This window comes from Verruconis gallopava (assembly GCF_000836295.1).
Source record: "Verruconis gallopava strain CBS 43764 unplaced genomic scaffold supercont1.34, whole genome shotgun sequence".
In the NCBI taxonomy this organism is placed as follows: Eukaryota; Fungi; Ascomycota; class Dothideomycetes; order Venturiales; family Sympoventuriaceae; genus Verruconis; species Verruconis gallopava.
In genome coordinates this window covers 15,548-38,606 of record NW_015622170.1, presented here as the reverse complement: position 1 = coordinate 38,606, position 23,059 = coordinate 15,548, and the positions used below count along the sequence as shown (strand labels likewise).

The 23,059-nt window shown below is 47.9% G+C and overlaps 8 protein-coding genes across 9 annotated transcripts; 3 read left to right on the top strand and 5 right to left on the bottom strand.

Annotated features, from left to right (window-relative positions):
• Window positions 1-193: 193 nt before the first annotated feature.
• Window positions 194-3,053, bottom strand: PV09_07888 (uncharacterized protein). Its single transcript, XM_016361717.1, has 2 exons — window positions 960-3,053; window positions 194-900 (listed from the first exon to the last, which is right to left on the bottom strand). The coding sequence occupies exons 1-2, from the start codon at window positions 2,898-2,900 to the stop codon at window positions 373-375; spliced, it is 2,469 nt and encodes an 822-aa protein (XP_016210399.1). The 5' UTR covers window positions 2,901-3,053; the 3' UTR covers window positions 194-372.
• Window positions 3,054-3,224: 171 nt separating this feature from the next.
• Window positions 3,225-5,351, top strand: PV09_07887 (uncharacterized protein). The gene is made up of 3 exons (XM_016361716.1): window positions 3,225-3,380; window positions 3,455-4,015; window positions 4,075-5,351. The coding sequence occupies exons 1-3, from the start codon at window positions 3,357-3,359 to the stop codon at window positions 5,089-5,091; spliced, it is 1,602 nt and encodes a 533-aa protein (XP_016210398.1). The 5' UTR covers window positions 3,225-3,356; the 3' UTR covers window positions 5,092-5,351.
• Window positions 5,352-5,741: 390 nt separating this feature from the next.
• PV09_07886 (uncharacterized protein) lies at window positions 5,742-7,400 on the bottom strand. Its single transcript, XM_016361715.1, has 2 exons — window positions 7,108-7,400; window positions 5,742-7,061 (listed from the first exon to the last, which is right to left on the bottom strand). The coding sequence occupies exons 1-2, from the start codon at window positions 7,303-7,305 to the stop codon at window positions 6,189-6,191; spliced, it is 1,071 nt and encodes a 356-aa protein (XP_016210397.1). The 5' UTR covers window positions 7,306-7,400; the 3' UTR covers window positions 5,742-6,188.
• A 157-nt stretch (window positions 7,401-7,557) lies between these two features.
• Window positions 7,558-9,548, top strand: PV09_07885 (uncharacterized protein). Its single transcript, XM_016361714.1, has 2 exons — window positions 7,558-8,139; window positions 8,191-9,548. Exons 1-2 carry the CDS (start codon window positions 8,014-8,016, stop codon window positions 9,463-9,465), a joined length of 1,401 nt encoding a protein of 466 aa, XP_016210396.1. The 5' UTR covers window positions 7,558-8,013; the 3' UTR covers window positions 9,466-9,548.
• A 1,006-nt stretch (window positions 9,549-10,554) lies between these two features.
• On the top strand, window positions 10,555-12,235 carry PV09_07884. 2 transcript variants are annotated; one of them, XM_016361713.1, is made up of 3 exons: window positions 10,555-10,820; window positions 10,879-11,897; window positions 11,954-12,235. In XM_016361713.1, the coding sequence occupies exons 2-3, from the start codon at window positions 11,502-11,504 to the stop codon at window positions 12,014-12,016; spliced, it is 459 nt and encodes a 152-aa protein (XP_016210395.1). In that variant the 5' UTR covers window positions 10,555-10,820; window positions 10,879-11,501; the 3' UTR covers window positions 12,017-12,235. The 2 variants fall into 2 exon arrangements, with proteins under 2 accessions (XP_016210395.1, XP_016210394.1); XM_016361712.1 differs by having other exon boundaries at window positions 10,555-11,897.
• A 1,208-nt stretch (window positions 12,236-13,443) lies between these two features.
• Window positions 13,444-14,988, bottom strand: PV09_07883 (uncharacterized protein; the record flags this gene model as incomplete). Its single annotated transcript, XM_016361711.1, has 1 exon — window positions 13,444-14,988. The coding sequence occupies one exon, from the start codon at window positions 14,986-14,988 to the stop codon at window positions 13,444-13,446; it is 1,545 nt and encodes a 514-aa protein (XP_016210393.1).
• Window positions 14,989-16,413: 1,425 nt separating this feature from the next.
• On the bottom strand, window positions 16,414-17,817 carry PV09_07882 (uncharacterized protein; the record flags this gene model as incomplete). Its single annotated transcript, XM_016361710.1, has 1 exon — window positions 16,414-17,817. One exon carries the CDS (start codon window positions 17,815-17,817, stop codon window positions 16,414-16,416), a length of 1,404 nt encoding a protein of 467 aa, XP_016210392.1.
• A 3,428-nt stretch (window positions 17,818-21,245) lies between these two features.
• On the bottom strand, window positions 21,246-22,013 carry PV09_07881 (uncharacterized protein; the record flags this gene model as incomplete). The annotated part of the gene is made up of 2 exons (XM_016361709.1): window positions 21,246-21,902; window positions 21,957-22,013. The coding sequence occupies 2 exons, from the start codon at window positions 22,011-22,013 to the stop codon at window positions 21,246-21,248; spliced, it is 714 nt and encodes a 237-aa protein (XP_016210391.1).
• Window positions 22,014-23,059: the final 1,046 nt, after the last annotated feature.

The window sequence follows — 23,059 nt, the reverse complement described above, 5'->3', positions numbered from 1 at the left end:
AAGGATGGAGTGCATCGGATTTTGAAGGATGGTTCGCCGCGAAATCATGACTTGACGTTTCAGGGCGGGTAACCGCACCCAAAATGGAGCGACATGCCCATCGTGCGTTCTCCATTGATGCGGCAGAAACATACCCTCTCGTAGAACAGGTTCAAGTTGGGGATGATTAGAAATGGACGTATGAAGGCTGTAGTTGGATGAGCGAAGAATCTTGTTTCGTCTATCGATGCTCGTAGTGCATCTCGAGCCCAGCCAGATATGCTATAGTACACAGTCTACGATTTCCTTTCGGTTCTGAATGTCATTGAATGTATATCTTTGATATGTACAAAGTATGCGCTTTCCTCCACGTCATATCCATAATGTACTCACCTAATCTTTAGCATCCGTTGTCTTAGGAACAGCCCTCTGCGCCTTTTCCGCCTCTGCATCCGTCGCTTCGCCCTCATCCTCCTTCTCTAAGTCTAGCTCAAGCTCTTCCATCTCGCTCGGCCGTGGATCAGCTCTTTCTCTAGAGGTCGGTAATACGCCTGCTCCTGCATCTCCAGTCATTTGCCACTCCATCAGCTTCGAGAAGGCACCGTCCTTTTTGGCACTCAGCTCTTGGTAGGTACCCTCTTCAGCCACCTTTCCATCGCTTCCAATAACTATAATGCGGTCGCTTCTCTTGATGGTACTCAGCCTGTGTGCAATGCTGATTGTAGTGTTGTGGCCTTCAAGTAATTTGCCAAGAGCTTGATTGACGAGAGTCTCGGATTCGGCATCTAGCGCAGATGTGGCCTCATCGAGGATGAGAATATCCGGTTGCTTGAGAAGCGCGCGGGCAATAGCTATGCGCTGTTTCTGGCCGCCAGAAAGCTGGGTGCCACGAGCGCCGACGAACGTTTCCAGACCATCCGGCTGCATGAGAGGTTAGCTTTTCTTGAACGTGCATATAAATTAGGCATGATCAAGCTTACGAAGTCTGAGATGAATTGACAGTTTGCCTTTCGTGCAGCCAGTACAATCTCACTTCTCGTGGCCTCCGGCTTCCCGTATGCAATGTTTTCAGCAACAGTGCCGGAGAACAGCACAGGCTCCTGGCCAACATAGCCAATCCGTCTTCGAAGCTGCTTCGCGTTCATTGTCGAAATGTCTTTACCATCTATCGTAATGGTTCCTGAAGTAGGCTGATAAAATCGCAAAAGCAGTTGAGCAACTGTGGACTTTCCTGCCCCACTAGGAGCCACAATGGCTATGTTAGAGCCCTCTTCGATACGGAAGTTCAAGTCCTGAAAAATGGGTACGGCTGGTCGTGTGGGGTAGCTGAAGGATACGTGACGGAACTCGATGGGACCACGAGCCGAATGGACTGGTTGCCCCTTGGTAGGATACATGGAAGGGGCTCTGTCTTGCAATTCAAAAAGTCTGCTGGCAGCTCCGACGCCTTTCATGAGCTCGGAATAGAAACCGGACAGACCGAAAAGGGACGAACCGGCGTACGCCGTGTACATCAAAAAGCTCGATAGCTCGCCAATGCTTATCGCACCACTTTTGACCATGCCACCCCCAACGTAAAGAAGAGCCAAGACAGTCATGTTGCCCATGAAGCCTGAAGACGAAAAGAAAGTCGCCGAGATGATGGCTTCTCTCTTTCCGAGCGCAAAGATCTTGCGGACCTGATTGTTGTAGCGCGAAACCTCTTGAACTTCTCCTGCGAATGCTTGACTCGTTCGCACATTGCCCAGCCGCTCTTCAGCAATCTTGGTAAGTGTGCCCAGGTTCTTCTGGATCTTGCGCGAGAGATTGCGGATGGCCCGGCCATAGAAGAAGGCACCGATAGCAACTGGAGGGAACATCAGGGCAAGAATCGACGTTAACTTCCAACTGACATAGCCCATCATGGCTAGACCTGCACCCCCACTGACGGCTGCTCTTAGACCGTCGGACAAATTTTGAGTTATGGATTTGCCGACAATGATGGTGTCTGATCCCAGGCGGGAGATCAAATCGCCAACACGATTGGCGTCGAAGAATTCGGCATTCTGAATGAAGGTTCGCTTGTAAAGGCGAGATCGCAGGCGGGCGACGATCCTCTCGCCGACAATCCGGAGAAGAATAATTCGGCCGTAATTTGCCGCTGCGCCCACTGTCAAGATACCGCCAAGAGCGAGGTAGAAGGTGCCGGGACTGAGTCCAAACAGGAGCTCTTTGCCATCTGATGACTGAGTACTTGCGTCCATGATTTTGCCGATGGAAAAGGGAATGCTCATTGTAATGCTGGAGCTGATAAGAAGGAAGACGAAGGCGAGAGCGAGGCTCTTTTTCTCTGGCATGGCGATTTTGAGCAGACGCCATATCTCGGACCATCCTCCCGCAGAGCCTCCCCTGGTGCCGTCCTTGCTGAGTTTGGCGCTCAAGTTCAACTGAGCAGCCTGTGAGGCTTTCTCGGATCGGCCGAACTCATGTATTTCTTCAGCTTCTGCGAGAAGCTCTTTGTCTGACTTCTGGTTGTTTGTGTGATCATCTTCATCGTGCTCGTCCGGCTCCGGCCGTCTCTCCTTCACTTCTTGCAGATAGCTCCTCTTTGGCTTGGCCGCAGTGGGAGATTGCGCCTCTCGGTGGATGTGGCATAGCGAGAAGGCGCGGATCTGACGTATTATTGGAGTGATGGTTGTATTAGAAGCAGAAGAGAGAGGAGTGACGGTGTTATGTGCTGGGATTGGCACAAGCTTTACCGCCCATGAGGTAGCCGAGGAAGGCGGAGATACCGATAGCGGTCGCGGCAAGAGCGCAATGTGTGCATTGCTGGCCACACTGATTCGTCGCGAAGCGGAAGCAAAGAACATGCTCGTGCCAGCGGTGATGCTCGGCCGACTCGAGCTATGACAGGCTCTTTGTAGCAAAATTTGCGAGCGCATGGCTCAGCACGATGTTGACGCAAGCCGGCCCGGCCAGGAGGCGCAATCGTGTACTGTCCGTCTTCAGAATGGGCGCAATTCGAGGACGGATGGGAATGCGTGTATCCGTAAGATCATGATGGCAGGCGTTTCAACAATTGCGGTGGCTCGTACAAGCACAAGTCATCGTCGTCGACGGGCTCTTTGCCCTTTGCGTGGTGGAGCTGTCCCGGCGTGATGACGCAATTCCATTTTCGGAATGGTCAAATTCGAGCTCGCAGGCTTGACACGTGAGAAACGAGAGACGGCGGCGGCGTGCTGGGGCTTTCTTCTGTGTCCTTCTACAAGATACCAACACAAGAAGTCTTTTCTCTTCCCACTGATCCAAGTGTACACAAAGTCCATACAAAATCTGTAGTCGTGACACAGTTCCAGCAGTCGTCGCCGCATAAATCCTACCCCTCCTCCGCCGCCACAATGCCCGTTGACTACAGCAAGTGGGTATGTACGATCTCCAGCACACTACTACATACGCGAATATAGACTGATCGAGCACGTCTGTGCTTGTCTTTTAGGACGCATTAGAGCTCTCTGACGACTCGGACATTGAAGTGCATCCCAATGTCGACAAGAAATCCTTCATTCGCGCGAAACAGGCGCAGATTCACCAGCAACGAGCCCAGAGAAAGCACAACATCGCTACGCTCAAGTACGAGCGTATCGTCAACGATGGCATGATCGACCGCATAGACCGTCTGCTCACCGTTCTGAAGTCACATAGAGCTGCGTCATCACAGTCTGCCGACGAGTTGGTTTTTCAGTCGCTGATCGAGAGTGCGGGCGATCCAAAGGAAGACCAGCCGCCACCCCCACCCCAAGGTGTGCACCAGAATGTCAAGGAGCAGCCTGTATATTCTAAAATGATGGCGACTCTGGTTGATCAAGTGAAGAAAGAGGTTGTTGAGCCTAACAAAGACGGCGACGACTTCGAGGCGTACATTCGTGGCATCACCGAACATAGGACCAAAATTGAAGGACTTCAAAGAGATTTGAACACCAAGCTAGCCGAGTTGGAGGCTGAGGAAAAGCGATACATTACTAGCGACGATATACACACAGGTTTCGACTACTCAAGTGTGCGTCAGCCCAGCAGAATTGTCACGTCTAAACGAATCTGTACTAATGTCGGGATCAGATACGAAAAGACACCACTCCTTCATCTGAGACCTCGAAAGCTACATCATCTGGTGGTCCTGAGCTCCTCAACCCGTCGCGACCGGCGATGAAGTCGTTCGACTCAGCACAATCAGCAGGTGCAGACGCAGACATAGAAGACGGTCCAGACCCAGATGGTGCAACGGGAGCAGATGATGACGATAATATCCGTGCTAGCCCCGAAGCCAAGCAATTTGCAACGATTGCAGTGGGCGACTATCGCTCTTCCCTTGAGTTTATATCCAAGCACCCAGGCATTCTCAAGGAGCGCGAATCTGATGGGTTATTGATCGAGGCCTTTGACGCACAGATGGAAGGCAAGTCCAAATATGCTAAACAGTGTGTGCATCAGGCATTACTCATACAGTACTGTCGGCAATTGGGAAAGGACGGTGTCGGGTTGTTCTTCAAGCGTATCACAACCCCCGGCCACCAAGCAGGCAAGCTGTTCACAGACGATGTAAACACGACGTACGCAAAGATACGGGAACGCGCAACTCAGATAGCCAAGGAAAGGAAGGAAGAAGATTCAAGGGGTGGTGAGGAACAGATTCAACTACATGCTGTTGATCCAAGCACTGAGATTACCATCACGGTCCCGCCACCAATACCGACGGATCTGAGTGAAAGCAGTACACAACCTCCACCAACTCCCGAGCAAGTTCAGGCACGGCGAATTTTCGAAAGCTTCCCACCAGGTCTTCGGCGTGCCTTGGAAAGTGGAAGTCTTGACGAGGTCAATAAAGTGCTTGGCAAGATGAGCGTGAGCGAAGCGGAAGAGGTGGTCGCCAAGCTAGGTGAAGGCGGCATGCTAAATTTGGAGGAAAAGGTCATCGACGCAACAACGGAAGACGGAAAGAGATTGGTTGAGGAAATTGAGAGGACGCATCGGCTTCCAGTTGATCCAGACGCAGGTCCTGGACCGGAGGTGATTGAGGCCGAAGAATTGCCAGAGAGAGTAAGGGAAGAAGTGAAGCTTGAGGACGTTGTTGACTGAATACACCTTGTTGAAGTTTGCAGACTAGCGCAAGTCAAAGAATGCGCGTCTGCCGGAACTGACCACGCTTTTGTGTCATGGCAGAATCACCATTGTATAAACAAAAAGCTTTTCTTCAGCATTCATATCACATCCATGATTGATATTCAACTCACTGTCGCAGTTCTCCTATACTCAAGCTGCTTGTAAAGCGACACTTTCTTCCAAATATCCTTGAACACTGCTCAATGAATGTCCAGACAGGGAAATCCTGATCAACGGTAGGCTGTGGTTCCGCGTTCATGACCGTAATCTTAGCAATCAAAGGTAAATTGGCAAAAGACCATCCGCTCCAACTGTTAATCACACAGGTCTGAGAACCTACTTCAGCCTCTCGTCTTTTGAACCATTTTTTGCACATGCGCTTGCATATTCAGGCACAATGCCGAGGGCATCAAGTGCGATTTCATACCAGGCAAGTTTCAGAAGAGCATACCCTAATTCGACAGCTCGGAATTGATACCTCCAAAGATCACAAATCTTGGAAGCTGCTTAACGGAGCATTGCCCCAAACTTGAAGTAGACATCGGCTTTTGACATTGTCAGACTTACAAAAAGTCTGTGCTCGAAGTGTTTGTGGAACGAAGGACATAAGGAAATGTGGCGGCGCATTTTTTTTTTTTTTTTGAGCAGATGTGAACAACAGCGTATTCCAGACAGGTTCAAGACTTCGCTGTTACATCCGACGAAGCCCGGCTCAACAACGTTCGGATAGAAGCATGGCTGCAACCCTCAGCAACGTGTCGATACTACGCCAGCAGTGAGAATCTATGGGTCTTGCGGACACAGAGAACGCAATTGTCTCTCTATTACCTGTGTTGGAATCTCCATTTTCCTGGAGACACTCGCTTCACATATACACTGGGCTCCAATCAAACCCAGGCTGCCATATTTTCTTCCCGCGAAGCCGGTGCGTTGTTCATGGCGAGACCTCTCGGCTGGGTGTTTCTTTGGATGTACATCGTGACCGCATAACGTTTCTGAAAGTGCCGGGACAGCTTCTGCAGACTGCATCATGCAGTCATTCTATTGAATCATGCCTGCTGACGACATCCGCTCTATTTCCTTGCGACAATGATACAACCTCGAACGGCGCCTGTTTGTGCCCACCAGTCAAACATTCTTGCCACGTATCGATATCGTCCAAGTGGCACTTTGTACACCTCCAGGTGTTGTTCTCTTTTTTTCAAGAACGAAGCCAGGGGTCGAAACACATGCGCTGAGATGTCGTGGATTTCAATTTTGTCTTCTGCATATCCAACACTGACAAGCTTCTTACGATAGTCATCGACTGTGCTCCAATTTGCGAACGGACTTTGGCCCAAGCTAGACATCAACCTGAGGAGGACACGCATCCACACAGAGATATCATCGGCGATGCAGAGGTCGTAAGCCATGAGCGAGGCATCGAGTTGCCGGTTTGCATACTCGATAACGCCCCATCGCGAAGGCTGAAAATGGTATAACGTATCAAGGCCGAGGACCCAATTCTGGTGACTTTGTGTCCCTCCGAGCGGTTTGATGCCAACGTCCTTTTCCGTGCTCATCTGGCATGCCTTGATCACGTCATTTTGCAGCTCTGTGTCCCACGACTGAGGCCTCCCTGCATCAGCGCAATGAATCCTAAGCTGTGTATGTGTTTCGTGCCCGAGTCGATCCAGGGCCACGCGAAACTGAGTTTGCTCCAAGGTAATGCCTACATAAGCTTCTAGACGTGCTCGCCATTCGCCAAAAATTCTGTTTCTGGTCTGACTCTCCAGAACACGCTTGAAGTAAAGGCATTGGTCTCCGCAGCCGAAACCCAAGTCGATAATGCTAACCGTTACGTTCATGGGTTCGTCCTTTTTGCTCTTCAATTCTTGCAAGATCTTCGCAGCCTTCAGCACCTCCTTCAGGAGGGCTTCGCACGCTGTAGGAAAATCCTCAGTATTCTTGCACCGTCAGCGCGACACCACCGATAGGCTCGTCATCTCGCACCTTCCAGTATCCCATGTTCATCCACAATGATGGTGGCGGCAAGCAAACGTTCAACTTTGCATGGTCCAACGCATACAATGTCTTCTTCGACTTTTCGCCATAGAGCGAAGCGAGTTGATTTGCGAGCACCTGCTTGCCCACAAGAACCAGTATCACGCCGGTAGCAACGCCTAGAAGATACCACGCCTCGCATTCCATCTTCGCCTCATCTACTCCATCACGACCTGCATACGTGGTAGATGATAATCGAAAACAGTCTTGTACCTTGTTTGTGAGAACTACGTGGGTTTCACAACAGGTTTCATGATCATTGCTTGGTGCGTCAGACCCATCGACGTGATTGGCGGAAAGCCCAATTCTTCACAACAAAGTTTGTGCCATGATCGGCGAAAAGCGGGTTTCGCCGCTTGCAATATTCACCGCATCATGTCCGCGCAGAAACAAGTCCGCCGTGATTCGCCCTTTTCACGGCTTCGCTTAGTGGCCACTGCTCAGCGCCTGCTTGAGGTACCAGAGCTACAAATTTTGACGCTCCGAGGCTGGCTGTCGTCAGCTTCAGCACTCGCCGACGTAGATGTCTACATGTCACCCAAAGATCAACAACATGGATCAACTGGCCGAAAGGTTGTGATCCGGTTGGGACTCGGTAATAGCCAGCCGCCTGTCAGAAGCCCCTATTCTCCCGATCCTGATTCCTTCGTGCTGCTGCTGAGCCACAATTGAGATTTTGTTTTGTGTTGCGGGCTAGCCGAGTAATGGGTTTCGGCCGACGTTGATTCTGCTGCGCCAGTCCTTGCATACGCCACTTTGTAGCCAAAGTGTCGGAAGCTGCCCTGAGAAACTGGAAGAGCCCTTCGCCATCATAGCAGAGCTTCTCGTTGGAACTTGAGAAGCAAATACGCAAAGATGCCTTCAGAGCGCAAGGCAAAGCAGAGGATAGCCGTCGTTGGCTCCGGAATGGCAGGTTTGGTCACTGCTTACTTGCTTCATCAAGACCCGAAGGAGCGATACGAGGTAACCGTCTTTGAAAGCGTGCGTATCTATACGTCCGTCATTCGGCCATTTCTAACGAAAATGATGTAGGGAGCAAGCTTTTCGTTGGACTCTGCGTCGGTCTCTGTGCTAAATGAGGCGCGAGAGATGGTTGATCGCATCGACGTGCCCATGCGTGCTTTTGCAGAAGGCTATTATAAAAACCTGATTCGCATGTATAGGTACATTGGAGTGCGCTTTAAAGCTCAGCGTTTCATCTATGCTTTTGAGAATCACGCAGCTACGGAGAGCGAGAAGGATAGCGCTCGAAAATGCTATTTCATCCACTCTTCGAACAACCACGTGTTACCTCCTATCCGACCAGAGGGCATGTCATTGTTCTCTTGGTTGGTAGAAGTTGTCTACGTTGCTGTCTGCTACCTTTGGTGGTCGTTTTGTTGTCACATGGTGCCCCCTCAACCTGCTACCCGCGGCCACGAATGCGAATCTCTCGAGGAATATACCCGGCGAATTTGCCTCCCGAGCTACTTTTTGAATTCATATTTACTTCCGCTCATGTCAAGTGTTGCAACATGCTCTCATGCAGCCCTTCTTCAAGCACCAGCAAGGGATCTGACAGAATACAAGAGGCAAACAGCAGGCGGCAATCACTACACGGTGTCCGGGGTACACGAAGTTCAAAGCAAGCTAGAAATTGGGTTCAGTGTTCGCTTCTCTGCGACAGTCAGCAAAGTAGAGGTTGCTGGGCCTGAGAGGGTCAAAGTCACATGGAAAGACGTCGATGGTGGCGTTCACAGCGAGATTTTTGCTCATGCCGTCCTAGCTGTAGCTCCAGAGGTCGTCGCAAAACTGTTCCAACCGCTTGAAAAATGGATGAAGCAAATTCCTACGACGACTGTCAGGAGCCTTGTACGGGGAGATGGCATAACTCTGTCTGATATCAAGAAACCAGAAAAGAATTATATGCCGAATGGCTCAAGGACGGTACAAACCATCCATTTTCGGACTTCCACCAAAACGGGCGAAACAGAGTCTACCCACGTTCACCCTTCCGGGGCAATGGTGACGACCTGTCCGTTCATCAACACTCTATCGACACGAGACGTCCTCAGCTCTGGGCAATTCCAGCGAGCTCTTCGAACTCCCCGCAGCAGACGCATCATTAACACAATATTCAATGGGCCGCGTGAGCCCCAAAATCCGGACGAGAAACCGGTTCCATGGAGAAACGGGGATGATAATGTCTGGCTGGTTGGTGGATGGTGCTGGGATGGTATGGTTCTTTTGGAAGGATGTGTAGTTTCAGCGATGCGAGTTGCATCGGCACTTGATGTGGCTGTACCTTGGAGCGATAGGAAGCCATGAGCTAATCAACAACAGCATTCATTTCTTTCGTCATGTATGGTTGGCCAAATCAGAGTCTCTTTAACCGTTAGCGTGACCATGTCAAGTCCCGCCATCGCTTTCTGGCACTCTTTTCGCCTGCATTAGTATCTCTTATGTGCGCTCATTTCCACATTTTTCCGCCAAAAAAGCGCTTTTGAAAGATAGATTCTGCTACTGCAGTAGAATCGCGCATGTTGTGGAAAGCTCCGATGTTTCACCCGGTTGTGAGTGATCGATTGAGGTGCGAGGTTGACATCTCAGCTCTGACCGGAAGCTTCTCATGCTGCTGTTGTACAACCACTCCGCCACCTAGCATACCCCATCGGCGCGAACGTGGACGGCTGCTAAGTTAGCATTTGTCTTGCCAACTCGCTTATGCAAGCGATACGTTAAATTGATCACACACAATGGGCAAGGAACGTAGGCCATGCATGAGCGAAACAGGCCTAATAACTTAACCCTCAATGCGCCTCAGTGAGCTGCCGGCCCGCTCCGCACGGCAAGTGAATCCTTCAGGGCTTTTTTTCCCAGAGAAACGAGAGCTAAAGATGGAAGTATTTTGTTATACTCTCGAGTGCGGGCCTTTTCCTGGATTCCAAGGATGAGTGATTATCACCAGCCTAGCTATCCCCATTTTTCGGAGCATGAAGCTTGAAATCTCATTTCAATCTCGTCAACATATGATTGATGAGGATTCTTCAATCGTTGCGGCACACCGTTTGGGCTGGCTGATCAGCGTAGTGTAGACCCAAACGAGGCTAGACTAACGGGTACCTGGAGTTGTCTCCGTTCTAGTTTCTCCGCGATGCTTTTGAGCAACGACGACATAAAAGCTCCGAAAGAGCGGGAACTGCATGGTCACTGGCCCCACGTGAGTTCAGTTAAGTTGAGCTATCACAAGACAGCAGAATAAAGTTGTCAGAATGCCTCTTTTTCAGGTCAGTGACGTCCACTCTTCAATAAGAAACTAACACGTGAGGAGAATATTCTGGTCGAATCGAAGCTCGTTACCGAAGATGCATTCGGAAGCACCAATCAATCCAATTGCACGAGTCTGAGACGACCCCATTTTTGGTTACACAAGTCAATGTCTCCTCTCGACATCACATCTTTTCAAAAGTAAATGCACGCACGCTTGTGCCCCTTTGCCGCATCTTTCTTGCTGCACACCGCCAAACATCCCAGTGGTGCCCTTTGGGTTGCTCAGCGCTTTTCACATCGCGTAACCGAACTTTGAGGTGACTGGAACTTTTCTAATCTGTTTTGCACCTGGGAAAGAGTGTATTACAATGTGTTGGATGGACTGGCTCCAACTGGCCTCTGAAGGCTTCTAAGTTGCGTATCTCATCGAACGCGCTTTCTTCTCGCCATATACTAATTCTTCTGCGGGAGGAACACCGTACAACTGCCCGAGTCCAGATTTCAGCAAAAGCTTTTGCCTTATTTCAAGTTGATCGGCGATGGCCGCCATGTCCCATTCGAAAAACAAGACTTAGATACTAGCGGGAGATGCAACGGCCGATGTGTCTAACGCCACACAGAGTCCGAATGTAGCTTCTGGCGCTCGCACATTCTGCCAGCTTCAGGAGGTCCAGACCGAGGCACTATGGACTGTGACTGACGGAGATCTGGCGGAGGTGATATTTCCCAATAATATTGAAGAAGTGCAGCCTGGCGCACTTAATCATATGGTAACGTGCACGGCTGCTCTTGCAGATATCTTCCTTTACATCTTACGAAATCGAATCATAGTCCAAAAACCGGTATTACCCTAGCTGTCGGGTAAGTGATCGACACGGACAATTGAGGAGTGACTAGGTACTAGATGATCTCCAGCCAGCCACTTTCATTTACCTGTCACTGCATTGCCGCGATTTTTCATGAGCGTAATGCACATGATATGAACGATCATTTGTCAGATAGATGTTGCTGTTGCGATTTATCACAATTCCAAGGCCATGTTCAAGGCAGCAGAGTGGTCAGCATGCATCAAGTAGACGATCTAGGGCACTTCCATGACCACGCAAGAGACTTTCCATACTCCTCAAATCGTTAAGCTGGCGACTATAAGAAGGCGACCTTCCCTTTCTCCATTCCAACTCATCAACTCATCAATTACGCTGATCACAAAGCCAAAGTCACAGTTCTTTAACAAACCCTCACATCCTCTCAAACATAACATAAGGAAAAACATCATGGTTGCTATTAGCAAGATTGTTTCTGGCTTCGCAGTGCTCGGCGCAACTGCCTTTGCTCAGCCTGTTGAGACCGCGGAACGCCGTCAGTTGACATGCCTTCTCAACCCGACTGTGGTCGACGCTGTTACTTGCGTTCTCAATGCTCTTCCGCAGCTCAGCACTAATCCTACTGCAATCACGAGCTGCGTCACGGGACTGGCTACAGATGCTCTGGTGAGTTAGCATGGAATTAGGTCATCTTGTGATAATGCTAACCATATGATTACAAGAACTGCGTTGTTGGTATCCTTGGCAGCATTCCAGGTCTGCCAACTCTTCCTCCTCCATTGTGATTGACAAATCATGTTTTTCCGGAAGCCAGCGGGGGGAAGTGGCCCAAATTTTGGCCGGAGAGTCTGGACGCTAGACTAGGCTTTCTTCAGAGGCGGATGTGAGTTGAACCAAAGGGGAGATCGGGATTGACACTCGTTCAGAGAGGGAAATAAAGGCGAACAGATGAAATGTATGCAGCGTGAAATCACGTCCAGTCCTTCGACATGCAAAGAATCATGCTCCTACTCGATACTCTAGCAAACTCTTTCTTTTGTTGTGCAGATTGTTTCATGCAAGCCTTTTTCTAATTCGTGCTCGATTAAACCAAGGCCCGCTGTTTAGTTGCTAAGCTCTTGTATTGGAAGGAGCCTCGAGGGCATGGCCGGATCCCAAAAAAATGCGACAACTACTAACGTTTACAATCTATAGCTTAAGCATGTAAGACCATTTTGTGATATTCGTCATTATTGCTGCGGTTCTTGAACCGCGTGTCATGCGCTTAGACATTTTTTGGTGACGAGATCGCCTTTGAACGTATCTCAGTGCATAACTGTCTCCAACAAAGCCGAACGGACGAAGCACGTTCTGGCTTTGTCAATATAATACTTCTTTCACCCCCCAAACGTGAAAGTAGTATCCCCAGGCTGTGAACTTTCAACAGTTATCAGATATATTTAGTGTTATATTGAGGTCTGTCTTCGCGTCACTAAGCACTGGTCATAGAACAACGCAAGAGAATATGTCTGGTATTAGGAACGAAAATGAGAATAGGCTGCACAGTACCTATCTATATTGGTGGAGTGGGTATTAGACGGTTTATGTACTTGCAGGTGTAGCTGCGGCTTATGTCAGCACGAATCCTGAGACCAGTTCTCCATTTTGCTCTTGCCGAACCACACACTCACTTGTCACTGTTGGATTACTTTTGGAACCAAAGTTCATTGCCGGTAACCAACCGTCGTTTCAGCGAAAATTGCATAGACGCAGCCATGGGCTCCGGAGTAAAATCTTAAGAGCCTAAGGAAGAATAAAGCATCTTCGGAGCATCAAACAACCTTGGGGAACATATTTCGGCTAACTGGACATCTTTGGAGTTTAGGTTCAATTACAAGCAAGTTCAGAATGAATGAAGTCGATTTAATTTGGGGTAGACAGCCACGCGACTCCTTTTCTGAAATTCCATTTCCTGATGAGGAGATCTGGGCACAATATCTACTTATAATGACATGGACCTAGCAAAGATACTTTATCATTGAAAGAAATAGACTTGTAGCAACTTCTACATTCGTTCCTCAGAGATGGGCCTCATTCATAGTTGCTACTGGACTGAGTTGATAGAAAATCAGGATCATTTGCGGCCGACTGCACTCTGCTATATTTCATAGATTTGGCTTGACTATTATTATATTATTCATATAATTTTCCTTGCGTTGTCATCTCAACGCTTTTATCCAATAGTCTGCTGAAGAATTTGAATATCATTTATTACATTTTCATCATCATTTCCTAAAACCAGCAAGGCATCGACCAAAGTCACCAGTAGTGGCTCCAGATCGAGGCCTAAAGCGAGTGGATCTAGCGAGTTCGTTAACTCAGTATTCATGGTGCACCCACTCAACCCTGTCGTCCCTGCAAATGCGTTCTCAATGAATGAAACAACGGCTGGCAACGCAATGACCAGGGTGGTGGCGTGTCCACCTGCATCATAAGTTGTAAACTGCAAATCAGCGCCGTTGCTGCACCATCTATTGACCATGCTCGAAGCATTTGCATATGGAATGATTTCATCCTTTATGGCATGGTACACAAAGGTCGGCACATGGGGTGTTTCCGCGGGGTCGAGACCAATGATGCATTGCTCGAGAATGTCTGCGACGATCGGATTGTATAACAACCCTGTCCCTAGGCTTTGAAATTTGGTGCTTTGCACACTTTGGCCAACAAAATTTAGCAAATCCAACACGGCGCATTGTTGACTAGCGAATTCAAGTGCTTCAGCTCCCGCCTCTGTGACGATGCTGTTGATTAGAGGCTTGAGCTGAGCACCAAATGTGCTAGGCTGGGAAAGACCGACAACTGCAGCTGGCCCAAAACCCGCGAACACAGTACCGTCGATTGTTTCCAAAGTACCGGTAAGGTTTGCTGGGGTGCCGCCCTGCGCCCACCCTTTGACGTTGAGCTCTGGTGCGTAAGTAGGCTGAAGAGCAGCCGCCCAGCCTGTAGCAATTGCCCCGCCGGAGTATCCCGTACCAACAATCATGGGATCATTGGTTTCGAAACCAAGCACGCTGGCAAAGTTATTGACAGCTCTCATTCCGTCGAGCACAGCTTTGCCCTCGAGCCTGCCTACGGGAAATGCAGCATCCGGCCCTTCGTAGTCGGGTGAGACAACCAAATAGCCAAGGAAAAGATATATCTCCATCAGGATACGCTCAAGCGAAGCTATCAAGCCCCACTGCTGGGAGCCATATTGAAAAACATAGCTTGGATCGCAAATTGTGGCCGAGCTGTCGTAAGCTGTGTGGTAAGAAATGTAGCGATCCTTTTTTGACCAGCCCCAAGGCTTGAATATCGTTGTCACCGTCGCGATTGCGCTCCCGTTAACAGCTGTCGTGCGATAAAGAAGCTGATACGCTTCAATTGGATCTGGAATGACGCCAAAGAAGGCTGCGTTAATGCTGCGGTTCTTAAGAATTGTTCCTGGCTCAGTGGATTCAAAGCCCGCGGGAGGCTGGTAAAAGGGGTCTGTACTTGGCTCTTGAGCAACCAAGGCACGAGATGAGGGTTTTCTGGTCGGTAGAGCAGGCGCCAAGACAAGGAGACATGAAAATGAAAGAAAAGCTAAGAGAGAGCTGATGTTCATAATCATTTTTGGCACTAGCGTGGAGACAGAGCGTACTAAGAGCGGCCGCAAGGGTTGAGAGAGGCTCTCCAGGAGCGTTATTTCATTCCTGAGCAAGTGGAGACCATAGGTATGTATTTGTATGTACATACATTAGTGTATATATACACATGAGATGCTCCTTGGTCGACGTAGTCCACAGGCTCGTGAATGGGTATTCGGACGTCTGCCCAGATACCCTACATCAGATGATGCTTATCCTTGGCTAGTGTTTCGGAGAAAGAACTCGAAGAGTCCAAGATCTAGTTCTTAAGACAAAAGTTACATCCGACGATTCACCGTCAAGATAGTGCTTGCGCTCAAGGACTTGAGTTGATACGGACATTTTGATATCGTTGGAGGGTATATTGCTGAGGCCGCTCTCGAATAGCTGCTAATCTGAAACGCACCGTATTGAAATTCTTTAGCTCGACCCGCTCGAAGATTGTACGAGCAGCAATGACGTGTGCGAGTTTTGATCAGTAGCAGTGATCGAAAACGTGTTGATCATCTGCCCCACGACTATCCCCGCGCAGATCATCGCTTCAATCCTTCGTGTGGGGATCAACGTGGAGAATCTCGACGGCGGGCTCGGAACGATCGTGGCGTAGAACTGGCGATCCGGCAGCTGACTATTCAGAAATACGGCGAGAACCATGGATAGGCATGAGCCTTGACCTATTACATTAGTTTGACATGAGCCCTTGCCGAGCGCCGTTCCGAGCATGGTCGAAGCTGGCTTTCGGCTGCCCACACAGCGAGACTCAAGAAAAAAAAAGTGGACAATATATGTTGGAAATATAGCGTGAGATACTCCTGGTTTGTCAATCTGGTTCTTTACTTGACGGAACCGTCACAAGGATGGCTACGAGTCGGGTCAGCGCAGACGTGGAACTCCAGCTGTCGGTGGACTTGTTCTACGAATCCGCAACGGCGTGTCCAGCGTCACACGAGCCATTTCTCTTCCGAAGCATGTGGTGGAATGCTTACTTGAAGCTCCGGCGCGGACGTTAGGGAGCCTTCGACGTACAATATGCCCGCCGTATGCCCGAGGCAACTATTCCAGTTCAGGCCGCGTCACCGGACGTAGCTCCCGGCGGAAAGTGCGGACGGAGCAGCAGTCGCTCTTATTGGCCGTGCACCTTCTGCACAAGGAACGTTCTACCACTTCCAAGTCAAGTTCGCGCTGACCGACTCTGCGCTTTTCACGCTGACTCCAGCCATGACAAGTCATGCTGTCTTCTCAACTTTTTGTCCGTCGCGTACCGCGCCTCCGTCTTCTCTAACTTTCACAGATGCCGCAGTACTCGGTTGTGTTAGCTATTCGCCGAGCGAGAATGCGAACTTGGGCACGCCCAATGTGATGCACGACATCGAAAGCGTCCATATCCAACGCGCACATGCATCATTTCTGAGCACGTCAGTCAAAAGACAATTAGTAAATCAGCGTGATTTGAGGCCCAGCGGCTCGATATGAACACAGCGTATCTTTCCTACCCACTTCGATTTCACCTACCGACAGAGGACCTGTGCCTTTTACTGATTTCTTGATGACAGCCACTTCGCGGCATTTTCTCCCGCTTTTCGCCCGAAAACAACACATTCTAGCAACGAGTTTCCACCAAGTCTGTTTTGTCCGTGAATCCCGCCCGTAATCTCTCCGGCTGCCCATAGTCCTCTGATTGGCGTGCCGTCCTTTTTCAGGACCTCTGCGTCAGTATTTATGCTGACACCTCCCATTGTGAAGTGTACCACGGGTGTGACGTTTCCAATATAGAAACATTCCTCATCACCACTGCCGCTCTTTCCAGACCAATTTCCGAACGCAGTGCGTCCAAATGGGTCCGTGGATGCTCCAAGTACGATTTCCCCGTAGGAACGTATCTCAGCCCTAACGGATGGTTCCATATCGGCTGCCTTAATTCTGCGCATAAGGCCCTTGGACATATAAAAATCAACATGGCTCTTTGCGGCCTGATATGTATTTTCATCAAGCACAATCTGCACATCCCATTGTCTTGGGTCTTCACAGAAACTGTCAGTGCGCATGATGACATCTGTTATCTCGCGCCTTGTAGCTAGCTCGTTGATGAAGCGTTTTCCTTGCCTATCAACTAAAATCCCACCCTCGCCACGTAACAGTTCAGCCGCGAGGAACTTGTGCGTATTGTTTTTATCCGATGGGTCAATGAAGCCTGTGGGGTGAATCTGAACGAGTTCCATGTCGACAAGGTTGGCTCCAATCTCTGTCAGAAGCTTATGCATGCCCGGCCGTGACTCGTTGGTCGAAGGAATATTACCCAAGTCAGGTCGGTATTCACGTAATAAGCCCTTGATATCTCCTGCGAAGCCTCCTGTGGTGAAAATAACTGGACCTTTTTCCAGTTCCTCGGTCGCGCCAGCACGCTGGTATCTTACGCCTGTAACTAGTCCGTCATGGTCATGCACCAGTCCTGAGACCTCACTTTCGCCACGCAACTCAAAAATTGAATGTTGTTGCAGATTCTTTAGCAAGGCATTGATAATAGCAAAACCAGGAGGCGTTTTCCCACTCCCTCGGTGAGTCCTCGCCCGTGAATGTCCACCCAACTGGGTGATGTGAGTCAAATCTACTCCCATCTCGGTAGACAGCCATTCGATCGCCCCAGAAGACTTTCCGGTCAGTTCTCTCACCAGATGCTCCCTTTCACTTTTGTTGTGATTAATTATCGAACCTACGGATCGGATGGTGTCGGCTGTGAATAACTCGACGCTGTCCTTGACTTCGCCCTGAAATCGTGTTGGCGCTCCCGAAATGCCGGAGGAGGCTTTGATGGAATTCCCTCCTGGTTTAGCAGAGCGCTCAAGCAGAAGGACCGGGACGTGGTGTGCCACGAGCATGGAGGCCGCTGATAGGCCAGCAAGACCAGAGCCAACAACAATCACTCGTGTGTTTGCCATTCTTTTGGGCCTTACTCGGGTTAAAAAAGGTCTGGATTAAAATCCATACAACTAAGATTGGGTAGGTGAGCGAGAAATGCAATTTCTTGATTTATCGACTCTTCGCGGAAGGGATCATGAGATGGTGTGATGTGATTTCACTTAGCGAGATTACGTCAAAATGGACTGATCCAAAGTCAGTGACCATTTAATGCCGCAAAGAAGGTTTGAAATGCACATATATCGAAAACTGGCTTATTAAGAAGGATTTTAGAGTCAGCACTGGCATGGTTACCATAAATTTGTATGCCTGTGCACTTTTGCCCTCTGAGAAATAATATCTGAGGAGATTCGGGCAATCGTTTCCTATTCTGATGAGTTTGTGAGATTCATCATACTACAGTACAAACTTAAAACATAAATTTAAAAAAGCGATGATAAGTGCTGAATCAATTTCTTGTTGTTCAAGGAGCATCGGCATGGAATGCTCGATCTTTGTTTCTATGCATATTCATTAGAATTTCGAAAAGTTCAGAGTGGATTAAGTCCAAGTAAATGAATACAAGTCAAACAAAACTTAGGCGGCATCTCAGGACATCCCCCAGCTGAATAACTTGTTCGAGGATTGTGAAGAATGCAGAGTGTTGACAGAAGACGTGCATGTATTGCAAAATTGTTTTAAGCAAAAACAGTTCAAGAATAGTGAGACAATAGATCTTATGGAAGGCATAAACATTCTATCTGAAGTCAGCATTTTTGAGACTTTGTGAAATTCTCCACCACTGCCGGAGATCAAAAACCGAGGGGAAGTATGTGAACTTATTTATGTTAATTGCTTTTCAATTTGACCCCCATGCCATGCGGTGGAGTTGAGGATTTAATTCTCGTTAACATCTCGCAAAAGGATTTCCGTTCCACGGAAAGCTCGTGGATATCCCTTCTTTTCGCATGCGCCCCCTCGAGTAACTAAGACTTCTTTTAAAATCTTTGATCTGTGAATCTTTGAAAAAAATCAAACTAATTCAACTTGGAAGTTTCATGCAAGCTCCAGTTATGCAAGGCTGAAGGCTACTGATGTAGACGCTGATTCATTAACTTCATCACTCTTTGCGCCGTTCTAACCGTGACGATAGGGTGAATCATTTCCAACCCTAACATCTTAGGTCCATGAACTTCCTAAATTTATCCGAATCAGCTATAAAGATGAAGCAAGAAAAATCAGAAAATAATCACGGCATGTTTAATCATCCTTTGCTCCTTCAATATATATGAATATCTGTTGCCTCCATGACTTTTATCACTTCCTGTATCATCGCTCAACCGGCGACTCTTCTTGCTGCCGGAACCATTAGCCTCGTAAATAGGTCTATCCAATGGCAAGGAGCAGACTAATCAGGTTTCGTAGGGCACACTGTACTTACTGTGGCGATGCATTTACAACGTGTACTTTCATCCGCTTTCGAAGTATCCAGGCCCATTTCTTGGAAAAATATCCCCGATTCTTCCTGTCTGGGGTCTTCACCGTGGCAGATGGCCGTTTGAAGTTAAGAAGCTTCACGATAGATACGGCCCAATAGTCAGACTGATGCCAAATGAGCTTGCTTTCACAGATCCCCAAGCTTGGAAAGATATATACGGCCACCGTCAGGGTCACCCACAATTCCACAAGGATCCTATTCACGTCGGCGCCGTTCAAGATATTCCTGGTTCCACGACTCTCACGATGGCAGGTGATGAGGAGCACGCGCGTCAGCGTCGTGCATTGAGTCATGCATTCTCTCAAAAAGCTTTGTTAGAGCAGGAAAGCATTATTCGAGGATATGTGGATCTTTTCATCGAAAGATTGAAGCCATTCGCCGCTACAAACAAGGAACTTGACATGTGCATGTGGTATAACTTTACAACTTTTGATATTATCGGTGATATGGCATTTGGAGAGCCTTTCGGATGTCTTCGGGATGGTAAACCAATAGTTCACGATCCAGTCACGGCTATGATTGCTGACACTGTGATTTAGGAAAAGAGCAAGAATGGGTCTCATTAATAACAGAGACAATAAAGGCGGGTGCATTTGAACAGTCGACACGCCGCGTTTTCCGAACCGGGTCTTGGTTTCAAAAGAAACTCATGATGCTTATCCCAGCACACTTACGTGCAAAACGTGTAAAGCACCTTGAGCTGAGCAAGGAAAAATGCAACAAGTATGTGAAAACGATGTTTTGAAAATCATGATCGAAAATAAAACTTTGTAGACGCTTAGAAGAAGGCCTACGTAGAGATCACCGAGATTTCTTATACTACATATTACGCCAGAACGAAAAAGGGACCGTAAGGAAAGACGAAATTATCTTAAACAGCGCTCTTTTTATGTAATTATACCATCTAATCGTGTAAAACTGAGTCTAATTTTGATTAGTGTTGCAGGTTCTGAAACTACTGCTTCTCTCCTCGCAGGTCTAACCATGTGGTTGATGAGGACACCACAGGCTTACAGAAAACTCTGCTCTGAGATTCGCAGCGCATTTTCTTCTGTTGAAGACATGACTTTTACAAAACTTCAAAGTCTTCCGTACATGAATGCTTGTCTTGAAGAGGGTATGCGAATATTTCCTTCAATCCCAACTGGACTTGTTCGCACCGTTCCTGCAGGAGGAGACACGATAGCAGGTGAATGGATCCCTGGCGGGACTACAGTTTCCGTACATGCTTGGTCTGCCACTCATACAGAGCGAAATTGGTCACATCCAGAATCATTCATTCCCGAGCGCTGGCTCGAGAATGCCGCCGAATTCAGTAGAGACCGAAAAGATGCTAGTCAGCCATTCTCGCTTGGACCTCGAGGCTGTATTGGTCGTCACTTGAGCTACATGGAGCTCAGACTTATCCTTGGTAATCTCTGTATGTTACACATGATCATTTCGGAGCTCAAAAACACGTACTAATACATGTAGTATGGCATTTTGACATTGAGCGTGCTGACCTCGACGTGCCTGGATCATTTGATGTCTGGGATCCTCATGACAATTTGCAGCATCTCAAAGCATTCAACACTTGGGATAAACCGCCACTGATGTGCCGATTGACACAAGTGAAGCGAGGTTGAGAAGACCATTTGGTAGCTCAATGGCATTGTAAAATCAATATGCTGTACGGCTAGATGATTTTGGAGAGAAATTAGAGAGTGTAATTATATTAATTAAAGTCGATGATTAGGTCACATCATAGTGGTACCGTAGACGACAAATTTTGGAACAGAAAATGGTGTGCATGTTAAGATCATCCTAACTGATATTGGCTTTATGAGCTCCACGAGAATCCTTACAAGCAGAATTCTTAAAGCAAAAACTGAACAATTTCGAACTGGAAAAAACTATGGTGAATGATTTTGAAACTATCAAATTCGTATGGATGACGTGCTAAAGGCCATTGCTTCTATATCAAACCTTGTCTTAGCTAGGGTTTGACCATACATACCGCCCTATTAGCCGAAAGAATACAAAATCAGTCCTGAGACGTGAATTTCCCTGTCTTTTCTTATTTTCTTGTACAGCATTACTGATAGCGTGAACATTCCAAAGATAATCCTCATCGGTATAGAACTCCAGCGTGCGGATTACGTGGGGATCTTGAAGATCTTGCACTACATTGTAGCTGATTGTCCCAGGCTCTTCACCCTCGGAGAATGCGGACACACTATGAAAGCCATGTAAAGCTTGTTCAGCCGAGGCTGTCGTATCATACTCCAAGCTTGCAAAAACGATATAAGGATCCGTATAGTTCTTCATGTCTTTGCGAAGGAAACCTTTAGAAATGCCAAGAACAAGGTGTTCGAATGTGTTTACAACGGATCCAGAATCTCGGAGCTGTTGTAACATCCTTTGACTAATTTTATTGATTGGCTGGTATGAAGGTGATGTGATTCCATCATATCTGGCGTTGTACGTAACATTAGCGTAATGTGTATGTGGCAGCTTGTTGACGTACTCTTCAATTAAGTAAGTGGAATAATCGTCAATGGCGTCGCGACGGACGCAGAAGAAGTATTTGCTTGGAAGCGAATCCAAAGGTAATGAACTCTCGACCACGCTGTGAAATACTTTTATAACCTAAGACGTTGTTAAGAAACTTTCGTCCAAATACCTTCGGAAGTTGAAACTGACTTCTTCACGAACTTGTTCTGTGTTCGCTGGAAAACGGCCTATGGAAAGAAGACCCATCTTATCTTCAATTGCAGAAATCAAAGTGCTTATGTTACACTGCGGAGAGGAGATTTAATCGGAGACACGTGTATACATGGAAGTAGATTTTCAATGGCGTGGAAGATGGCTGCCGCGTTTGAAGTAGAATACCAGTCGCGGCCGAGGTGATAATTAGTTTAATTAACTATAACTGGAAATCTTTCGCTCTAGACGACAAAAGGTCCCAGCAGTTGTGCAACGTTAATCATAAAGAACGCCAGTGACTTCACAACCTTCAAGAGGCTAGTAGGACTGAAAAGATTAAGGATAGTCAAGGTGCTGAATCATCGCGCTTGTCTCTTCGGCTGATGAATCAGTAGCGCTGAGTTCTGCGGGGAAATCAGTACACTAAATTAGTGCATCACCGCGTAGTATCGACCATTCATGGAAACCCCCCAAGAATGGTAGTAAGACGTGGACATTAGGCTGGGAGATGAGGGCGCAATTCCATCATGAACCGACCGTTGCTGGATGAATGTGACTCCAACATTGCGGCTAGCATTTTCCTCAGGATTAACAATATCCGCATAAACACATCTCCAACAATTTTTAGGGTTTTATCACATATAAATGAAGAACGCTTCTTGCATGAGAAAGTTCACCATCCGTCGAATCTCTTCACCGCCTTTCAATTGAATTCTAAAGTTTCAATTAAGCTATACTAACTCTGTACGTCTGTCGGTAGAATGGCTTACCAAGATGATGCTGGCACGAGAGTATCTGTACTTGGTGAAGAGAAAACTAAGTCAGAGTTTATCGATATTTTGGAGCCCAAAATCGTACCAGAAAACGATGCACAGCACAAAGCTTCCCAGCATATGACTTGGCACACATATGCGGGTCTCCTGGTAATTCATTATCCTATATGTAATAAAGAACAGTAAAGTTGTAATACTTACATCATTCAGTCTCTATTAATTTCGTTTAACGGATATTTATTCACTCAGATTATGCCTTCCACTGTACTGGCTTTCATCAACGCGGACCTAGGACCTAATCCGAATTATGTCTGGATTTCCGTTTCG